Genomic DNA, 19,290 nt, shown 5'->3' with positions numbered 1-19,290 from the left:
CATCCCCGTAACCTCGCCGTCCGGTACAATTGCCGGCCCCTGACTCGGGACCGTCTGACATCGGGCCGGTCCCACCACCACGGCCGGGCCACCCATGGAAGCACAGCGAAATGGGAGCGGCGGCACAGCCTTCTGCAATGGCTGGCTGGCACAGGCATTGTGCCCCCGCTCACCCGGATTTGTCAAACCGAGGCAAAACGGCCAGGCAAAGGCCATTCAGGAGATCAAACCGCTTTGTCCAGCGGGCAATCTAACCCCGAGGCCAGCAACCCCGGCCATCGAAGAACAAAAATCCGGGGAATGCCACCTCAGGAAGCGATCGTCAAGTTCCGGCCAGTACTTCAATCTCACGCGGCGCAGCATTCGATGTCTGCCAACTTTCCAAACAGCCACGCTCCTTTGTCCGCCGCCAGCCCACAGGGGCAAACACTCATTATATCACACAGCTCCGTCCACTCATTACGCAGCTTCGGCACTCAATAACGGAACTGGCTTCCTCAAACCCATCACCGCTCACTGCTACTAGCTTCGAGTCACTGCTAAGAATAACAAAAAGCAAATACCAATAACAAAACAAAAACACAAAGAAAACCCAACCGAAAGTCCCACCTCCAAAAATGGTCCGCCGCGCCCTAAGCCACCGCAGAGGCAGCAATCTCAAGCTCGAGGTCGACACCGCCAGCACGGCCGCCTCGACACCAACCTACGTCAGCATCCCCGTCATCGTGCGCACCGGCACCGCCCGCCGCGAGTCGCTACCCCTTTCGCGCCACCACCTGATGCGTCGGTCGAGCAGCGTCAGCAGCCGGAGTACAGCGTCGTCGTCCAGCTTTGCGGGGAGTAGTGGCAGTAGTAGTAATAGGGGGGCAGATTTGTATGATGGGGGGTCGGTGATTGTGGATGATATTGATGAGGAGTTGGAGGGGGAGGTGAAGGAAGGGGGGAATTGAAGGAATGGGGTGGTTATGTTGTGATGAGGGTGCCCGGGTCGATGTGAGCTGTGTCAGGGTCTTATGATGTACATATACAGCCGCCATAATTCACTTGACTTGGATCCCACAGTCGGTCGACTCCCTTTCGTAAGTTGACTATGTGCTTCAACCACACCGTCTACGGCTTCGAGTCCAACATTTGCTTTAGCCACAGCTGAAGGAACATTGCAATATCTCAGAACTTCGTGCAGAATGCAAACCTGGCCGCGTAGAAGAAGGCATCACACAAGGTCAATACTCCAGACAAACCCGCATCGGCCAACGGATGGTGCATTATTATTAAGACCAGGAGTGTTTAGTCGAAGGCGATAAGCTTCGTGTTTTTCTCGTATGAAAAGTCCCAAACCGAGGAATCCGAGAGACTGTCGTCATTCGCAAGGCCAGGAGGGAGCAGCGGCCTGTTTCGGCATCCCAACCTCACCCAACTTTACGCCGTCTTACGAAGGTCACATAATCACACGCGGGGATGGTCACAACAGCCTGCCTGTATCACAGTTGAATTTCGACGCTAACCATTGTCTTCTCGGGATCGTCGACCTCAGTCTGACTCGGCAAGTGGGTCTTGGAGGAATCCGGGCCGACACAGAGTTCCATGGGAAGAAGGCATGAGGGGTAACAGGGTAACCTAGTACCGGCCCGACTTCACTCCTTCTCTTTCTATATAATATCCCCGTGATTCCCACGAATTGGTTTTCCATCTGCCTAATAACAGAATCCATCATATCTTGAGTACTCCATCACTGCCCACCACGCACCATTGACCAGTAACACAGTTACACTCACCATGACATCGAACCCAGACCTCTCCCCCAACCACCAAGCCGCCCAAGCAGCCCTCAGCGCCGCCGAAGCTCGCTTCATTGCCAACAACCCCCTTTCCAAAGCCCAGCATGACCTCGCCATCGGTACCCTCCCAGGCGGCAACACCCGCACCCTCCTCCACACCTCTCCCTTCCCCCTCGCCATGAAGCAAGGCAAGGACTCCTACGTCTGGGACGTCGACAACCACAAGTGAGCCCCCAAGCCCCTTACTTTAACCCCCCTTACTTCCACCCCCCTCCCCACCTCCCACCAAACCTAACCCCCCACCCCCCCCTCAGATACGTCGACCTCGTCGGCGAACTCACCGCCGGCCTGCTCGGGCACTCCCACCCCGCCATCCACGCCACCATCCAGCACACCCTCACTACCACCGGCCTCTCCCTCGGCGCCACCACCGCCCACGAACACGCCTACGCCGCCCTGCTCTGCGCGCGCTTCCACCTCGACCGCGTGCGCATGGCCAACTCGGGCACCGAAGCCAACCTTCACGCACTCGCCGGCGCGCGCCACCACACGGGTCGGCGGAAGGTGGTCGTGTTTTCCGGGGGGTACCATGGCGCGGTGTTGGGGTTTGGGGAGGGGACGCCGGGGGTGAATGCGGTGGATCGGGAGGATTTTGTGGTCGTGCCAAGGTATAATGATTTGGGGTTGGCGAGGCGGGTGATTGGGGGGGTGGAGGGGCTGGCGGCGGTGTTGGTGGAGGCGGTGCAGGGGGCGGGGGGGTGTATTGTGGGAGGGAGGGAGTTTTTGGTGGGGGTGAGGGAGGCGGCGAGGGAGAAGGGGGCGGTTTTTATTTTGGATGAGGTCATGACCTCGCGGTTGGCGCCGGGGGGGTTGGCGGGGGAGATGGGGTTGGAGCCGGATATGGTGACGTTGGGGAAGTATCTGGGTGGGGGGTTGGCGTTTGGCGCGTTTGGGGGGCGCGAGGAGGTCATGCGGGTGTATGACCCGCGCGTGCCGGGCAGTTTGCCGCACTCGGGCACGTTCAATAACAATACGCTGGTAATGTCGGTGGGGAAGACGGCGTTGGGGGAGGTGTACACCCCGGAGGTGTGCGTCGAGTTCAATGAGAAGGCGGATGGGTTTAGGGAGAGGCTGAAGGGGGTGGCGAAAGGGTCGAGATTGAGTTTTACGGGGAAGGGTTCGTTGATCGGATTTCATTTTACTGAGGATGGGACGGAAAATATTACGTGTGGGGAGGACGTGAAGGGGAAGACCAGGCAGGATTTGAAGGATTTGTTCTGGTTTGAGATGCTGGAGGCTGGGTTCTGGGTGACAAGACGGGGGCTTATTGCGTTGATATTGGGAACGCCGGAGGAGGATCTGGACCAGTTTGTCGAGGCCGTAAAGGCGTTTCTGGGACGCCACAAGGCCATTATGATGCTGTGATAGGCAAATATATAGGGAAAGGGGGGACGGCATTGTCCATGCTCGTTAGACAGTCAGTAGCTGTCTTTGGACGTGTGGACGTCCTGTGACGTTCGCATGGAATCTTATCGTTTTAAAGCGCTTGGAAGGGCAAGATTACCTGGTCCTCTTTTAAAGTCGGGGGAATCTTGGATGGCACAGGAATATTATTGTTGAGGTTGGACGTACCAAAAATTAGTGCGAGTATGCTTGACGGCTCTCTCTTGTCAAATGTTTTCTTTATTTCTATCCAACCAGAACGCCAAAAGCGCAACCAGGCGCGAGTAAAACACCACAACATCCACTCCAGCTGCATGCGAAACGCGTACCTCGGGACCTGCCTGGGTACAGTACCTACATGCGGGGAGTAAAGCATCACGGCCAAGGAATGCGGACCTTGTTCGCAGCGTCCCCTAGCATAGTGTACCACGACTTGCCAATCAAGCCAGCCTGCCAGTCCGCCTCGTCCCAGCCCTTCTCATCCTCCAGGCCAGTCTCGCCAATCACCTTCCCGATGCTGACCTTGCCGAACGTCTTCTTCTCATCCTCGAACCCAGCTCTGGCGGCCGTGCCGCAGTGGTTCATTGGCACGGGCGCGCCCTGCGTTACGGCCGTGGACCACCTAAACGCCGGGTCCGAAGCCAGCCGCACCCGGCAGAAGACGACGAAACCCCAGTCGATGGGGCAGTTCGTCACGAGCTTCTTCGTGGCCGGGTCCACGCCGGAGCCGCCGGCCCGCACGATAAAATCCTCCACCGCACCGATGACGATGGACCCGACCTTGTTGTCCTTGAGGAACTTGACGTGCTGGGGCATCATCACCAGGTTCCCGAGGGCGGTGAGCACCTTGTTGTGCGCGCCGATGGCGCCCGCGCCCTCGTACGCCTGGTTGCCGACCCCGGGCCACCCCTGGTGGTCGATGCGCATTAGGGTGGCCCCATCGGGCTTGCGGGCGCGGGCGGGGGCGAAGAGGAGGTCGCACTCGCGCTTGTTCTGGCTCGTGAGCACGACGAGGATGTTGTCTGCGTAGAGTCCGTACTGCTTGTGCAGGTCGTGCACCCGGATGGTCCTTCCCAGACTGGTCTCCATCCTTTGGAGGTCGATACCCGCGATGGCGTTTTGGATGAAGGGGGTATCGAGCGGCAGCGGGGGGACGGGTTTGGCGATGTCGGCCCAGCGCTGCCTCGGGGTGGCCCGGGCATTGTCGGCTTGCGCCCCGGCTTCTGGCTTAGATACTGTCTTTTTGGCGGGCGTTGTGGTTTGCCTTGCCGATGGAGTAGCATTACTAGTATTAGTACTAGTACTCGCACTAGCCTTAGTCGCCTTCTTCTTCACGGCGTTCGCGCTGCCTTGGATAGGGGCTTTCCGGCCAGTCATGTTCGTAAAGTATGGGGTCTGTTGTTCGAAACTGGTTGATTCCGACAAGTCAAGGAAGTAAATAAGGTACGTAGTCTGCGTACTTAAGGTAGGTAGGTAGGTATGTAAGAGCTTAGGTAGATAGGTATCTAGGTGTGTAGTTGTCAAGTTGCAGTAGCGCAAGCCAAGCGGATCTTGGAGAGCTTATATATCTCTTCGTTCATCCTTGAGAAGGAACCTCGCTTCGCAACAACGTTCTTGATTATGTACACGTACCCAAGTTTTGTTGATTTGGTGGGGTCGCCGTTCCGCTGATCCTCGGCCGCCCCGTGTTAGTGCCGTTGCCGGCCATTCCTTCGTGGCCCGGCCGAAGGGGAGCCCTGAGTGGATTTATACTAGCAATAGCTCGTCTCAAAATGGATCCTCTCGTTACGCTTGCACAACGTGGCCACTCCGGATGGTGGGTTGAGTTCTAACAAGACAATGGGCTCGTCACTCCTTTTCATTGTGTGACGGAGATTACCTATGGAGAATCCTTCGGGTCAAGCGCTACGTAGTCTTCGATCGTACGCTCATTACCTACCTAGGTAACAACCAGTTGCCACCATCTTCTGTCGCAATGGGTCCTGTCACTATCAAGCACTGGTCTCCTTCTCAGGTGCAGTAGACGGGCGGCAAATCTACTCGCTCTGCCTCAAGCAGTAAGAAACATGATATCGCGGCACCTCGGCCGAACGGTGATAACAGGAACAAACTTTGCCCAGCAGCTGAGCAGGTGCGTTTACGAAATACCGCAAGGCTGGACCCTTTGCTTACTAGGTACCTAAGGTAACTTGAAATTGATGTAAGTTGACGTACACTTTGGTGGACTGCACTGAGGCGTATTGGACCTGCGCTATTTTAATTTTTGCTCCATTCAGGGGCAGGCCCACCAAACTGTTTCGCTAATAGTGCACTAGGGGAGATGAGATGGTAGTGACGGAGAAGTTTATATACGCCACTATGTATAACCCTGACCCTGGTAGTCACAGTTAGCGGAAATACGGCCATTTCGATGCAGCTCCCGGATCGCGGTGGCAGTTCGGCGTAGATCTATAGGAATCCGGAGATTGTCGCAGATTGGCTTCTCACAAGCAGGATTGCCGCTTACTCTCAGGGGTAGTCGTAGGCGCATCTGAACTTGCATCACACTGCTATTTTTGGCTCTAAGGCTTGAAAAGGGATCCACCAAAACGTTACCATAAGCCCTCTAAATCCTTTCCGCCACATTTGTAAAGGTTAATTACCAGCAGGAGCGGGTATCTTCCTACAAGAGCAGTCTAGCCATGCCCGAGACATGTAAATTTGAATACCTCCCCACTATTCGCTGTTCCTATAACACGAAGGTAGCATCCCGTTGGTTAGGTACAAGGACGTTCCCCAGCGAGGAGCCCATATCTACGGTCGTCCCATGTCTTTGGTCTAAGAGCGGCCAGCATTTGTGTCAGCTGTATATAGATATAAGCACTACAGGAGACAAGCCCATCAATGCTCCCTTTTTCCATGAAATCTATACCTTCGTCGAGCGGGAAGAGGTGCTCCTACAATATCCCCCGGAGGACTGACAGGCTCGTTGGCCCACATGCGTTTTCTTGTGGGAGGCAGTCGTTGACAAAATTGTCAGTGATCGCATACTCGTCTTCACCGACGATGACGGTCGCTTTCTAATCGTAGCAGCCATCTCCTTATAACCCCAAATTAGAACTTCAACTGATACATACGACCATAGGCGCCAGAAAACACGGGATCCCGTCCGCTCTCCCCTAGTTAACCTCGCGACCGCTGAACTAGTAGTTGGGTCGGTGACGACCAGCGAATCCTCGGTGTTGTATGTTTCTTTTGCTCGCATCTGTCTTTTTTGTTATGGAGGATTCGAAATGAGTGATATCGAGGTTGAGCTGGCGAGGTGGACGTGGACGGCTAATTAGTCGACGGCCACGGCAATTGGGAGGGGGTCGAAGTGCTAAGTTCCGGGCTACTTCACCTTGGCAATTAGGTAAAGTGATAATATTATAGGGGATAGAGAACCTTCTGTCTCCGCGTGCTAATTTTAATGCGGCGATGACAGACGTAGCATGAATCACAAATGCCCATTTGTTTCGGTCGCCGTGATCAGGCCCCTCCGACGACTGGCCACACGACAAAGGCACACATAAAGGGGCTCGGATGCCGGGGGTGCCGCGGATGGCGCGAGGGGTATTCAGCACAAACGCATTGTCCCCATCATCCTTTGTTCTGGGTTCTGTTACAATGCTAGATTTGTAACAGCGCGTTCGTCGCTCAGCTTCATCGAGAGATGCCCGCATTCGTTGACTAAAGTTAACTCTCACGAACGTAGGTCTTATAATGAGCAACATGGTTGGATGCTCGTTGGGTAATATAGGTACTGTATCAAATTTTGAAGCAAACCTACCTCGCATTAAAGTGGTGCGACTATTATTGATCGAGTGCTGTGGACTCGTGCTTAGGAGGACAAGGGCTTTGTTGGCCGAGTTTCTTTCTTCGAATCATCGCAATAAAATACCACAATGCCTGCTTCGGCACGCCCCTGATCTCTCAGTTGGCATATTGTATGAACTACGGGGATATCTGTCAGAAAACATTTAATTAAGCTTCAAGCGTTACGTCCTCGGCGTAGCTAAGAGAACATTCAACACATCAGAGTTTGTAGCAATGGCGCACCGTCAACAAAAAGAATGGGACCCTCAACGTAACAACTACCACAACAGGCAAGGGGGGCAGTCTCAGAAATACAACAACGGAAATGGGCGCGACAACCGTTGGAACCAGGGGCAGAATCAACAAGAGGGCCCGAATCACGGCGGCGGATGGCACGACAACCGCCAGAATAATACACGGAACCAAGCTCATAATAAAAGCGAGAAGGGTCAAAATGGTAAATACAACCATAAACCTCGTCAACAACCACATGGGAACTATCAACAACAAACGCACCAACATTACCAAAATCACGGAGGGGGTCATCAGCAGAATGGACGGCAAGGCCATAGGCCAAAGGGGCCTCACCAGAATGACCAACAGCAGGGCAAAAGAGGCAAGGGAGTACGGTGGGAAGATGAGGAGAGACAAGGCCAATTTGAACAACAAAGAAAGCGAACTGAGCCCTGGGACGGCCAACAGAAACCCCGGCGTCCCGACCAACGTCAACAGCACCCAAAACAGCATCAAAGTCAGCCCCGTCGGAACCCTCCAAACCAGCGACAGCAGAACCACCGCGGGCCACCGGAGATTTGGCAATACCAAAGCGGCGGCGAGGCCGATTTGGATACGTCGGAAACAGAAGACGAGGTTTTAGAAGACGCTCCCCCGGTACAACAAGAGCCAGCTACTCGCCATCAGCAACCGCGACCGGGAGCACCCGGACCTAAGAACCAAACATGGCAGGCATGGCAGGAACAGCAACAGCAACAACAGCACCAGCAACAACAGCACCAGCAACGACAGCACCAGCAACAACAGCACCAGCAACAACAGCACCAGCAACAACAGCCGGTGTACGAGGAGTGGGCTCAAAATCATGACCAAATCCTCAAGGAAAGTGTCGACAGCTGGGAACGGATCCAGACAATCCGAGTTGAGCAACAGCGCGAATCGCTATACCACTTGTATTGCGAGACAGAGAGGGCCATGAGGCTGCTGCGACAGCAAGAGCCAAAGAAGAAGACCCAGCATCCCCTGGCCCACTCACCATTACATGTACACACTTTCCAGGACCAGCAGACCTCGTTCTCTGAATACAGGGAAAGCTCACTACCCCAGTCCCTGGAGAGTCCCCTATCCTCACAGGCACCTCCCAAAAGACAACCACTGGCCCCTCGCCAGCCAACCAACCCCCCTCCCCAACCTCAACCTCAACCAACACCAACCACCCAACACACCCACCCCACCCCACCCCCAACTTCCCAACCCAACCTTCCCCCCGTAACCACCCACCCCCAAAAGATCCTCCAACTCCTCCTCCACACCACCGCCCTCCAACAAGCCCTCCAAACCACCTTCACCCTGATCACCACGCACGAAACGCACATCGCCCTCTCCGAGCACCGCCCGCCCGACCTCGCCCCTTTATCCGCCTTCTTCCACGCCCTCGAGCGCGTCATCACCCGCACCGCCGAGAAGCTCGACGCCTTCTGGCGATCGGCGCACAAGGCAGACGCCAACGGCGGCGAGTTCCGGCTGGCGGGGCGCGCGGCGCAGGTGGAGTTTTGCGCGGCGTGGGAGGCGGTGGTGAATGGGTATTTGGAGGTGAGGCGGTTGGAGGGGGTGGTGTTTGGGGCGTCGTCGTACTTGAGGCCGGCGGCGTCGGGGGAGGGGTGGGAGGAGTATGTGGGGGCGTTGGAGAGGTTTGGGGAGGGGGTGGGGGCGTTTGGGGGGAGGTTGGTGGGTTGAGGTTTTGGGTGTGTTTTTTCTTTTTTTTTCTTTTGGGGGGTTGGGAGGGGGGGTGTCAAGGTGAAGAGGGGTGGGATTGTTCAAGGTTGGGAAACGGGGTGATGTTTGAAAGGTAAAAAAGGTGCGGGAAAGAAGAAAGAGGGAAAAAGAAGAGGACGAAACGCGATTTGAACGCGTGACCTACCGGACTGCAGCCGGTTGCTCTACCCCTGAGCTATTCGTCCTGGCGTTGTGAATATTTGGACAAGGCAGATTTGAAGGTTAGATCGGGGTGGTTTGCGATACCCGAAGGTAATTATTTCAATGTGTGTAGGATACTTTAGTTTGCTTGTTTACGTTGATGAATATATGAATATGACAAAGTGTACCTAATTATCCTCAGTTTGGACCTCTTCGGAGATAGAAAGTGGCGCGAGCTGGTGAGTTCGGCTACAAAAAGAATCACGAAGTTTTGACGCTCAGACACTCCGGTTGATTCATGATTTCCGGTGTCTTCGGCTCTTCGCGCGACTCGTTCAACCTCGAGACGAATCATCATATTGGGGCGGGCTTGACGGAACAGGGAGTGAAGAGGCTATCATCAAGTGAGACATATTAAGGGCCGGTCCGTGGGGGGCATATACGACTCTGGATTGCACCCCTCCAATTGCTTGTGGTTGGGAACGTCGAGGCGGATATAATTACTGGTTGGAGGGCATATGGAGGCATTGGGGTGACTCTGATGCAATTTGCGTATCCAATACTCGTAGCATGTCTTGAGTTCTTAATATCCTTTCGGCTTATGTATACTCCTTCCACATACAACCATAACCCTACGCTGGGGCAAAAGAATCCCGGCTGCAACTTGAATGTTGTGGGGAGATTTGGCGACATGTAGGTATGCAGGACACGCAGGGTCCCCCGACTTAGAGCCAGCCAGACAGACGCCCAGAGCCACTTGGGGAGCGAGAGTTTGAGGGCTGCTCAAAACCGTCGGGTCCAAGGGACTTTTCTGATTTTTCCTTTCCTTGATCTTTTCAGCAAAACGGGCGACGTCTCCGAATCTCGGTTGTTTGCTATTCCTAACCTCTAAGGCCACCGGGGAAGAAGAGCTAGCCGCCATTTTGGCCAGGATCCAAGAAAAGAAACCCTTCTCCGCCCCTGACATTGGAACAAGGGCTTTGCGATATGCGGGGCTGCTGGGCTGACACCTGCCGGTATTGATGACTGGTCGAATCAGCAAATTAGGCATGGTCGTTCGCCCACTGCAGCGACGACAACCAGGGCCCCGGTATGTACATGACGGATGGGCAGGGAGATTAATGTCACAGTCCAGCGTCCCTTTTCGCTCCCCGCTCGCGATGAACAAAACATGAATTTCGCCATCCACCTCTCGTCCAACATAACCTTTGTGACCTCGCCATGACGCGGATAATCCCTCCTTTCGTTTGCCTTCTTTGGGCCTTGGCCCCATTTTCATTTGCCACGGAGGGAAAGGGAGAGGGCAATGGAGAAGGAAAAGGAAAGGGAAGCGGCGGACTAGCCACCACCATCCACAGAGATGTCGCCATCATTGGTGGTGGCGCTGCTGGCTCGTATTCCGCCGTGAGATTGCGCGAGGACTTTGGGGTGAGCGTTGTTGTAATTGAGAAGGACAACAAGTTGGTAGGTTAAAATTGCCCAGTCCTGCCTTCTCAAGCGCTGACGAGTGTGTCTTTTTGCAGGGGGGCCACGTCAATACTTGGGTTGATCCGGCCACGGGGAGGGGTTTCGACGCGGGTGTCCAAAACTGGATCGAGATCAACAATGCCTCGTCATTCTTTGAACGCTTCGGCGTAGCAGTGCAGCCCAATGTTCGCTCAGTCCTGGACCAGCACTTCATCGACTTCGCAACCGGCACTCGACTGACCAACTACACACCCCCTCCCACGGCCGACCACTTGGCTGCTCTGAAAAGGTATCTTGAAGCAGCCGAACGGTTCCTCCCCATTCTTGAACCCGGATGGTGGAACTTCCCCCAGCCCAGTCAGATCCCCAGTGATCTGCTTTTGCCCTTTCGCGACTTCGCCGCCAAGCACAACCTGACGGCTGGCCTCCCCCAGATTTTTGCCACTACTGGATTTGGCAAGCACAACTTTATGGATTCCTTGACTCTCTTCTTGATGCGCAGCTTCGACGTCAGCATGGCGCGGACGTTGCTGGGACTCGAGGCCAACTTTGTGCCTGTTTCTCGTAGGAACCAGGACCTGTACGACGCCATCTTGTCCTTTCTCGGACCGGATGCGCTCACCAGCAGTACTGTCACCGACGCGCAGAGACGGGATGACAACCGAGGTGTGACGCTGGAGGTTTACAATTGGGCAACCGGCGCCACCACGCGAGTGGTTGCCAAAAAGCTTCTATTCACTGTCGCTCCCACAGAGGAGAACCTGGAACCATTCAACTTCGACGGCGGTGAAAATGAGGCCTTCAGCGGGCTATATTACAGCAGCAGCGTTGTGGGCATTGTTTCCCACCCATCTCTCCCGCTTAACGCCTCCCTCGTCAACACACCAGAGGCGGCGCAGCCGGCTAACTGGGCTGCTGCGGTTCCTTCGTCTCCCTTCAATACACGGTTCGAGAACTACCCCAATTCGACTTACTATCGCGTCATTGCGGTTGGCGACCAAACATTCACCAAGGAACAGGCAAGAGATGTCATCCAAAGCGCCTTCGACAGAATGGTTGCGTCAGGGACTCTACAGCAGACAACGCCGCCCCAGAACTTAACATATCACCTTCTTGAGCCACATGGGCCGGTGAGCGCGTCAGCGTCGAGACTGGTGGTTGACACTGGCATTATTCAGAAGCTCAACGGCCTGCAGGGGAAGCGGTCAACATGGTACACGGGCGCGGCATGGAGTGTGCATCTCACAACCAGCTTGTGGAGATTCACCGATACGGTATTGCCGAGGTTGGTAGCAAGTTTGTAATTTGAGAATAACCCACAGCAATAGAACCGCAGCGCGAGTTCCCTTCGCCGGTTGAATGACAACTTGAACTGATACACTCCGGGTCCAAGGCTTAGCTCTGACCAGCCTCTTCTACGAAAACACACATCTCAGCTTTGACGCATGGTTTGTGGGGCGAGGGGATGGTCCCTGGCGAGCATAGGCCGCAGGCCATGGTCAAGTGTGAGTGGGCTTGGCCGCTTGAGGAGAATAACTATTCAGTAGCCGCCTGCCACAAGGCCTTGGGCTGCAGGAGAGGCGCGGGAAATCGAATACCCCGCCCGCAGATGGACCGATGTATTGGCTGAAAGTGGGAGGGTGTTTTCAGCGCGGCGCGTTCTTGTCTCTCTCCCCTGTCTCCAACTCCTCATTCTTGTCTAGCCGCATACTTTGGGACCAGACCTTTCAGAAATACACTTCTGATGACTGGATTAGCCCAAGATAGGACCACGGGCTTGAGCTAACCAAAGGCTCTCGAACCCTTCTCTCTACCTAAACCGCCAACGGCAAGCAAGCAAGGCTTTAGAAGAAATTGATGCCCAATCTGAAGACTGAAGCAGATCCCTTAGGTTAGTTAGGTTCTTTTCGCCACGACAACCATCACCTCTGAGCTGACTAAAACGAGGACGCAGTTGTTTGAAGACTCGCACGCACTCTCGAGACTCGCCGACTTCCACTGCTTATGTCCGCCATCTACTATGGCGATCAAGATTCGGCTCAAGGCCGATGCCTACACTGTCGGGCTCATCTACGTCAAGCCACTCGAAATGCACGCGATAACCGCCATGCTAGACGAGCACCATGAAGCGGTTCCAATGCGCCTTGGAGACGACAATGAGTACACACTGGGGAAGATCGGCTACCACAATGTTGCAATTGTAGGGCCGCCCAGGGGAGCGCAGGGGAAGGTGGCCATCGCGAATGTTGTTGGCAGAATATGCCTGGCGTTCAAGAACATACGAGTTGGTTTGCTGGTTGGGATTGGAGGAGGGGTGCCACACCTTCCCGAAAGCGACGTACGACTCGGAGATGTTGTGGTTGGGGCACCCGAAGTCGGCCCAGCTGTGGTGCAGTACGATTTTGGAAAGCAGCTTCCCGATGGGGTTGAGGTCACCCGGACGCTCAACAAGCCTCCCGAGTTGCTGTTAAAGGTTGTTGACAAGGTAGAAGATCGATACCAAAGAGCTTCAGAAGGGACCGAGGACTTCTTTGTTAAGCACCTGCGACGCTTCGCCGAATTCCCAAGGATGGGGGACCGTTACAAGCGCCCCTCCATTCCGGACCGACTCTTTCGAGCCGAATACGATCATCCAGAAGGAACTTTCTGCAGCACGCATGATCATCTCCAAGAAGTGAAACGGCCAGATCGCGACCGTCCACACGAGGTCCGGATTCATTATAGTACTATCCTCTCCGGAGATCTTGTCATGAAGTCTGGATTAATGCGGGATCAGATCAGTGCCAAACACCACAACGCTGTTTGCTTTGAGATGGAGGCAGCCGGTCTCATGGACGTCTTCCCTTGCCTCGTTATTCGAGGAATTTGCGACTACTCCGATTCGCATAAAAGCAAAGAGTGGCAGGAATATGCGGCAGCCGTGGCCGCCGCGTATGCTCGGGAAATACTTCTCACTATGGCCAAGAGAGTCTTGCATGAGCTGGAAGATCCCGAAATCGGTAAGCTCTTTACTTTAAGAATGGGAAGACGATCGTCACCGGCTAACGCGGGACAAGTTGGTGTTCGGGGAGCCCCACAAGCAGCAGGCCAGGACTCATCGAGACGGGGAGAGGATATTGCCCGGGATTCAAATTACCGACCGCGAGCTTCGAGTTCTGCTAAAAAGTCCATACTTTCCTTGGGTAGGTCCAGCCAGCGTCCTAAGAGAACGATAATTGGTTTCAACCATGCTTACAACCCCTCGCAAGATGGCGGCGGAATCCGAGGTTATTCGTCTCTCATGATCCTGGAGAGGCTGATGGGCGAGATTAAAAAGACTCTTGGATTGGCAACAGCCCCTTTGCCATGCCAGTATTTTGACATCATCGGTGGGGCTGGAACTGGGGGGTACATTGCCGCTGAGTCTTTTTTGAACCTGTATCAACGAAGCTAATGGGTGTCTCAGGATTATTGCCATCCTCCTTGGGCGACTGAGGATGTCGGTGGAAGAAGCGTTGACTGCGTATAGCCAGATTTCCGCATTGTCATTCACACCGAGGCGGGGTCTCTTTGAGTTCTTTGAATCGCTCTCTTCCTCTAAGTATTCGGGCGGGAATCTTGCCGAAGCAGTGTGTCGGGCACTGCAGAATATCGATCGACCGGTGGGCGGCAGTAAGGATGCTGTATTCGTGGATCTCACTGGTCCTCGGACAGTGGTTTTGGCCATGACGAAGGTCAACATCGGCGCCGGACCCACGCTCTTCAAAACCTACGAAGTCGAGCAAGCATGGAAAGACTGCAAGATATGGGAAGTAGCTCGAGCGACATCAGCCACCCTGACTTTCTTTCCATCTATCACATGCGGCCGGGACCAATTGAGTTCATTGACGCTGGGTTTGGATACAACAACCCCTGTGAGGAGGTCATCACCGAAGCAGAAAGGTCAATGCCGGATCGAGAGGTGGCGTGCGTTGTGAGCATTGGCACAGGTTTAGGGCGGGCTATAGGTATCGCGGCAAAACCCAAATCTCTTTTCGGTGCCCTGGAGAGCATGGCAACGAGCTCGAATCTGGTTCACGCCCGCCTTCAAGGGCAGTATGGAGGTCAAGCTTCGCAAAAGTACTGGAGATTTGACGAAGACGTGGCGATTGGAGATATCGCTGTGGATAACTGGAAGCAAATGCGACTTGTGGCCGGACACACCCACAACTACCTGAATACGCACGCGACAAGAATGGCCATGGCCGACTGCGTAAAGGCTATTCTTTCCGCGCATGAAGCAGCCGAAACATCCGATGGTGCGTAGCATATGCATGTATTTAGAACCCTCGGACGAGAGACTGCCGAACACCTGGTAGTGTGGTGTTTGGCCCCACCGTTGACTCGAAGATGGGAGAGAACTGGAATTCGGACACGACGGGACTTTTACTCAGTTCTACACGGTATCAATCCCACGACTGCACGGCTTGCGAGGAGGATCCTCGACTGGCTGATGGACTCGGGGAGGCTGCCGATGTACAGCTTGGCCAGGAGGCTCGAGCTGGAAACGGCGGCCTGAAGCGCCCCCGTTCGGAGGCCAGGAGGCCTCCTCTCTTTGTATACGTAGACTCACCAGAACGCATCGTTCCTTGATTGTTGGTAGGGGTTTTTCACCCGGCCCGGGAGGGCACGGTTTTCCTGTACACTAAATAGCAGAGGGTCCGGCACGCCCTAGGGCATAGCGGAGTATGAATAATAATAATATTTAGAACCCTCACTGACGAAGTAGGACCAGTCCAAGGCCACTCGAGCTCCCACTCTGTCAGCCAGGAAGAGAAACGGAACAAAAGTGAGGGGAGACTGAACGAAGATGAGGAAGAACAACGTCTTGGTGAGACAATTTGTAGCTTTCTCCTTCTTCAGCCACTTGCTGACATTTCATATAGACCTCCTGAGGCTGCTCTCATTCCCAGAGATGCACGCACGCGAGAGCAAAGTTGAAAGCGCGTACAAAGCTACCTACGACTGGATTCAGTCGTCGAAGGAGTATCAAGAATGGAAGTCCTCTCGGGACGGAAAGCTCTTGATAAAGGGCAAGGCAGGTTGCGGGAAATCCACCATGATGAGACACCTCATTCAAAAGGAGAAATCGAGAGAGAACGGAAACTCAGGTGTCGTGTGCGGCTTCTTCTTCAACGCCAGAGGCGCCGCAATGGAGAAATCCCTAGAAGCCATGTTTCGGACCCTCCTTCATCAACTGCTCCAGCAAGATCCCATACTTTACCGGCGCCTCGAACCGTTCCACTCCGACATGAAAGTCGTCATGAACACTCAGGTTCGAGTGGTGGACTGGACGAGAGAGACGTTGATGCAAATGTTTGAAATCACCGTGCAGTCACCGGGATTGACTGGCCTTATCTACATTGACGCTCTCGACGAGGGCGAAGGCTTCCTCCCATCGTTCATATTTCAGTTCCTGGAGTCACAACTCTTGGAATCACATGAAGTCAGCCTGAGGATTTGTCTGTCAAGCAGGCCCAGCAATTTCATCAACCACAGAAAATGGACGACAATCGACTTGGGCGAGAGCAACTCCGTGGACATCAAGGCCTACGCTTTGACCGAGCTTAGCAAGACTGCCGAGAGCTGTCCGGGCATGGGCTACGAGTCCATCGTGCCCAAGATAGCTGAAAACATATTGCTCAAGGCGCAGGGCGTCTTCTTGTGGGTCAAGCTGGTTGTCAAGGAGCTGTTGGCCGCAATGAACGACTATGAACCAGCAGGCACCATTTACGATATACTCTCCGCCACGCCCGCCGACCTCTGGGAGTTATTTCTCAGTTGTCTGCAGAAAGTCAAGGAGGACGACCGCCTAGAGGCCATACGTATTCTACAGATCGTTTTGGTTGCGGCAAGGCCTCTTACGATTGAGGAGCTGATGGAGATCATGGCAGTTGCATCTGTCGTAACCCCCTTGGGTTCAAAACCTGATGCCCAAGACGCGGTCAGAACACGTGAACAGATGAAGATTCGGGTTTTCAATCTGTGCCGCGGACTGGTTGAGGTCGCTGAGACTGATCGGAATTTCGATATTGGGATTCATCTCACCACTGAAGTGCAGTTTATGCACCAATCCGTCAAGGATTTCCTCCGAGGAGACAAACTGCCCGCAGAGCTCAAGAAGCTTGGATCGCCTAGCCTAGAGGCTAGCGGCCACGAGCTGATGTTCAATTGTTGCCTTCACTATCTTCTGCAGCCAGGAATGCTGACCCTGGCTGAGGAAGAATCAAGAGACGACTTCGACAGGGTTATTGAGCCTGTGTGGACCGGGGTTCTACGCCCGTACCCGTTGCTCGTTTATTCGCCCTTTTGGGTCACACATGCCGACAAGTTCTTCCAAACGAACCCTGGGAGTATGAATCAGGGTCGCTTGCAGCGTGCAAACCAAGCGTTCAAGGCTTGGCACCGCTTCCCCTACCAAAACTGCATACACCATTACAACGAGGGCTTATACGCCCACGTATACGACAATGTATCTTGGGAGTCGACAGATAACACATACTCCAGCTTGATGGCCTTTTCTGCCTATCAAAGTTTTGTGTTTTTATTCAAGGCTCTACTTTTCCATGCGAATCTCCTTCCAAGAGATGGACAGAGTGCGTTGAGCAAGATGCTCATTGCTGCCTGTGACAGCTCACTTCGAGGCTCCGAACGGCCTGTTAGCGAGGGCAACTTCATGTACCGAGAATCGCGGAAAGAGCAAAGCAATACGCGCGGGTTCACGCTATCGGAGACTGCCTGGCGAGCAAAGGAAGAGGTGGTGAGGCTATTGATCGAAAGGGGCGCCAATGTCAATGAGAGAAGTTCCAGTAACTCTGACTCTGACTATCGCGCTGGCCGTTACTATGATTCTCCCCTGATAGCGGCCTGCTGGGGGGGCCGCGAAAGCCTTGTGCGGGATTTGATTGATCACGGCGCTGACGTCAATATGATCACGTCCGGCGGAGACTATGCCACTCCTCTGATTGCCGCATGTTGGGGGGGCAGTCTTTCAGTCGTGAAGCTGCTGATTGACCGGGGTGCTAAGATCAACATGCGAGCGGGCACAGTTGGCAGTGCCCTGGCTGAGGCCAGCCTGCAAGGAGAACCTGGAATGGTCGGTTTTCTCATCGACCAAGGTGCCGTTATCAACATGACCCTCGGAGATGGAGTCTTTGGGTTTGCCCTCATTGCCGCGACGTACGGTGAATCTGTGGCAGTGGTCGAGTTTCTTGTAGCCCACGGAGCCGATGTGAACCTACAAGCTGGAAGCAAATATGGGTCTGCCCTCATTGCTGCAGCGAATGGTGGATCTATGGAAGTGGTCAAGATTCTTGTAGCCCGTGGAGCTGATGTGAACCTACAGGCCGGTAATGAATATGGGTCTGCCCTCATTGCTGCGGTATATGGTGAATCTGTGGAAGTGGTCGAGTTGCTTGTAGCCCAGGGAGCCGATGTGAACCTACAAGCTGGAAGCAAATATGGGTCTGCCCTCATTGCTGCAGTATGTGGTGGATCTTTAGCAGTGGTCGAGTCGCTTGTGGCCCGCGGAGCCGATGTGAACCTACAGACTGGAGGCGATTATGGGTCTGCATTATCAGCAGCCGCGCAGGGGATGTCCGACAACCAGGAACACATCATGAAACATCTAATCGACAAAGGCGCCATCCTGGACATGTTGCTTAAAACAGGTCCTTACGGCTCTGCGCTTGTGTCGGCCTGCGATCAACGTCACACCCATTTCTGCGATCTAGAAAGGGTGAAGCTGTTAGTCGAGAACGGCGCCGACGTTAATCTGGAGCTCAAAACGGGGGATTACGGCACAGCCCTCATCGCCGCCGCCGCATCTGGGAGAACTTCCTTCCCGGAGAATGGTATGCCTAACATTTTGGATTACCTCATAAAACAGGGAGCTCGAGTGAACGAACAGCCTGCGGTAGGAAAATTTGGTTCCGCCCTAGTAGCTGCTGCTCACTGTTCGCATGCGGAGGCAGTTAAACTGCTGATCCACCGAGGAGCGGATGTCAATCTACCGCTTCGCACAGGAGATTACGTCTCTGCTTTGGCGGCCATAGCCAGAGAGCAAAGGGACGGACATCTGTTGAAAAGACAGCGGTTAGCTCTCAAGCATCTGATTGATACGGGCGCTGACGTCGACGCGGTTATCCAAGAGGGGAAGTATAGCCTCGCTTTCCTAGAAGACCTTGCGCTTTTTAGAAGCAATAGTATCGAGGCTTTTGAATCCGATGAGGAGAGTGAGGGCAACGGCAGTGAAGCAACGATGGGGAAGGATGAGATAGGAGAAGAGGGCACGAACAAGGACGCAGATGAGGAGATCGGGGCACGGTGAAAACGGTGAAAACAGTGAAAACAGTGAAAACAGTGAAAACAGTGAAAACAGTGAAAACAGTGAAAACGAGGAGGGCCGTTAACACCAATCGAGAGCGCGGCTTCTTTCTATGGTTTCCACGTTGCTAAAATATACATGCCAGGGAAAAGCCACACTACCTACCTACCTGAGTGCATTGGAATAGGAAAGATGGAAACCTGACATGTACTGATATTGTGGTAGGTAATAGGGTGTCAAGCCGCTTGAGTTCCGACTTTCATCACAGAAGTA

The 19,290-nt window shown here is 54.2% G+C and overlaps 9 protein-coding genes and 1 non-coding gene across 10 annotated transcripts; 8 read left to right on the top strand and 2 right to left on the bottom strand.

Annotated features, from left to right (window-relative positions):
- Positions 1-617: 617 nt before the first annotated feature.
- F5144DRAFT_588220 (uncharacterized protein) lies at positions 618-1,150 on the top strand (the record flags this gene model as incomplete). The annotated part of the gene is made up of 2 exons (XM_066789906.1): positions 618-929; positions 1,085-1,150. 2 exons carry the CDS (start codon positions 618-620, stop codon positions 1,148-1,150), a joined length of 378 nt encoding a protein of 125 aa, XP_066647820.1.
- Positions 1,151-1,455: 305 nt separating this feature from the next.
- On the top strand, positions 1,456-3,486 carry F5144DRAFT_521959 (pyridoxal phosphate-dependent transferase). The gene is made up of 2 exons (XM_066786732.1): positions 1,456-2,003; positions 2,093-3,486. Exons 1-2 carry the CDS (start codon positions 1,777-1,779, stop codon positions 3,201-3,203), a joined length of 1,338 nt encoding a protein of 445 aa, XP_066647819.1. The 5' UTR covers positions 1,456-1,776; the 3' UTR covers positions 3,204-3,486.
- A 110-nt stretch (positions 3,487-3,596) lies between these two features.
- On the bottom strand, positions 3,597-4,598 carry F5144DRAFT_635132 (uncharacterized protein; the record flags this gene model as incomplete). The annotated part of the gene is made up of 1 exon (XM_066792608.1): positions 3,597-4,598. One exon carries the CDS (start codon positions 4,596-4,598, stop codon positions 3,597-3,599), a length of 1,002 nt encoding a protein of 333 aa, XP_066647818.1.
- A 2,691-nt stretch (positions 4,599-7,289) lies between these two features.
- F5144DRAFT_453779 (uncharacterized protein) lies at positions 7,290-8,489 on the top strand (the record flags this gene model as incomplete). The annotated part of the gene is made up of 2 exons (XM_066784955.1): positions 7,290-7,679; positions 7,758-8,489. Coding segments are annotated over 2 exons (1,122 nt in total), but the record flags the coding sequence as incomplete, so codon positions are not given.
- A 689-nt stretch (positions 8,490-9,178) lies between these two features.
- Positions 9,179-9,250, bottom strand: F5144DRAFT_t7. Its single transcript has one exon. It is a non-coding gene; the product is annotated as a tRNA-Cys (tRNA).
- Positions 9,251-10,246: 996 nt separating this feature from the next.
- Positions 10,247-12,058, top strand: F5144DRAFT_7888 (uncharacterized protein). The gene is made up of 2 exons (XM_066793417.1): positions 10,247-10,670; positions 10,730-12,058. The coding sequence occupies exons 1-2, from the start codon at positions 10,428-10,430 to the stop codon at positions 11,975-11,977; spliced, it is 1,491 nt and encodes a 496-aa protein (XP_066647816.1). The 5' UTR covers positions 10,247-10,427; the 3' UTR covers positions 11,978-12,058.
- Positions 12,059-12,467: 409 nt separating this feature from the next.
- Positions 12,468-14,273, top strand: F5144DRAFT_7896 (nucleoside phosphorylase domain-containing protein). The gene is made up of 4 exons (XM_066793419.1): positions 12,468-12,564; positions 12,628-13,672; positions 13,730-13,855; positions 13,922-14,273. Exons 2-4 carry the CDS (start codon positions 12,694-12,696, stop codon positions 14,104-14,106), a joined length of 1,290 nt encoding a protein of 429 aa, XP_066647815.1. The 5' UTR covers positions 12,468-12,564; positions 12,628-12,693; the 3' UTR covers positions 14,107-14,273.
- Positions 14,274-15,115, top strand: F5144DRAFT_7897 (uncharacterized protein). The gene has a single exon (XM_066793420.1). The coding sequence runs from the start codon at positions 14,440-14,442 to the stop codon at positions 14,956-14,958; it is 519 nt and encodes a 172-aa protein (XP_066647814.1). The 5' UTR covers positions 14,274-14,439; the 3' UTR covers positions 14,959-15,115.
- A 464-nt stretch (positions 15,116-15,579) lies between these two features.
- F5144DRAFT_635127 (uncharacterized protein) lies at positions 15,580-16,884 on the top strand (the record flags this gene model as incomplete). The annotated part of the gene is made up of 1 exon (XM_066792607.1): positions 15,580-16,884. A coding segment is annotated over one exon (1,305 nt), but the record flags the coding sequence as incomplete, so codon positions are not given.
- A 483-nt stretch (positions 16,885-17,367) lies between these two features.
- Positions 17,368-19,020, top strand: F5144DRAFT_480960 (ankyrin repeat-containing domain protein; the record flags this gene model as incomplete). The annotated part of the gene is made up of 1 exon (XM_066785258.1): positions 17,368-19,020. The coding sequence occupies one exon, from the start codon at positions 17,368-17,370 to the stop codon at positions 19,018-19,020; it is 1,653 nt and encodes a 550-aa protein (XP_066647812.1).
- Positions 19,021-19,290: the final 270 nt, after the last annotated feature.

The sequence above is a fragment of the Chaetomium tenue genome, assembly GCF_020726465.1.
Source record: "Chaetomium tenue strain MPI-SDFR-AT-0079 chromosome Unknown F5144scaffold_1, whole genome shotgun sequence".
Lineage (NCBI taxonomy): Eukaryota > Fungi > Ascomycota > Sordariomycetes > Sordariales > Chaetomiaceae > Chaetomium > Chaetomium tenue.
This window is presented reverse-complemented; position numbering and strand designations above follow the sequence as displayed.

Coding starts and splice junctions, on each gene's coding strand:
- F5144DRAFT_521959 (XM_066786732.1), top strand. CDS start 1,777: ATGACATCGAACCCAGACCTCTCCCCCAACCACCAAGCCGCCCAAGCA. Junction 2,004..2,092: donor TGGGACGTCGACAACCACAA/GTGAGCCCCCAA, acceptor CCCCCCCCTCAG/ATACGTCGACCTCGTCGGCG.
- F5144DRAFT_7888 (XM_066793417.1), top strand. CDS start 10,428: ATGACGCGGATAATCCCTCCTTTCGTTTGCCTTCTTTGGGCCTTGGCC. Junction 10,671..10,729: donor TTGAGAAGGACAACAAGTTG/GTAGGTTAAAAT, acceptor GTCTTTTTGCAG/GGGGGCCACGTCAATACTTG.
- F5144DRAFT_7896 (XM_066793419.1), top strand. CDS start 12,694: ATGGCGATCAAGATTCGGCTCAAGGCCGATGCCTACACTGTCGGGCTC. Junction 13,673..13,729: donor GCTGGAAGATCCCGAAATCG/GTAAGCTCTTTA, acceptor ACGCGGGACAAG/TTGGTGTTCGGGGAGCCCCA. Junction 13,856..13,921: donor AAAGTCCATACTTTCCTTGG/GTAGGTCCAGCC, acceptor ACCCCTCGCAAG/ATGGCGGCGGAATCCGAGGT.
- F5144DRAFT_7897 (XM_066793420.1), top strand. CDS start 14,440: ATGGAAAGACTGCAAGATATGGGAAGTAGCTCGAGCGACATCAGCCAC.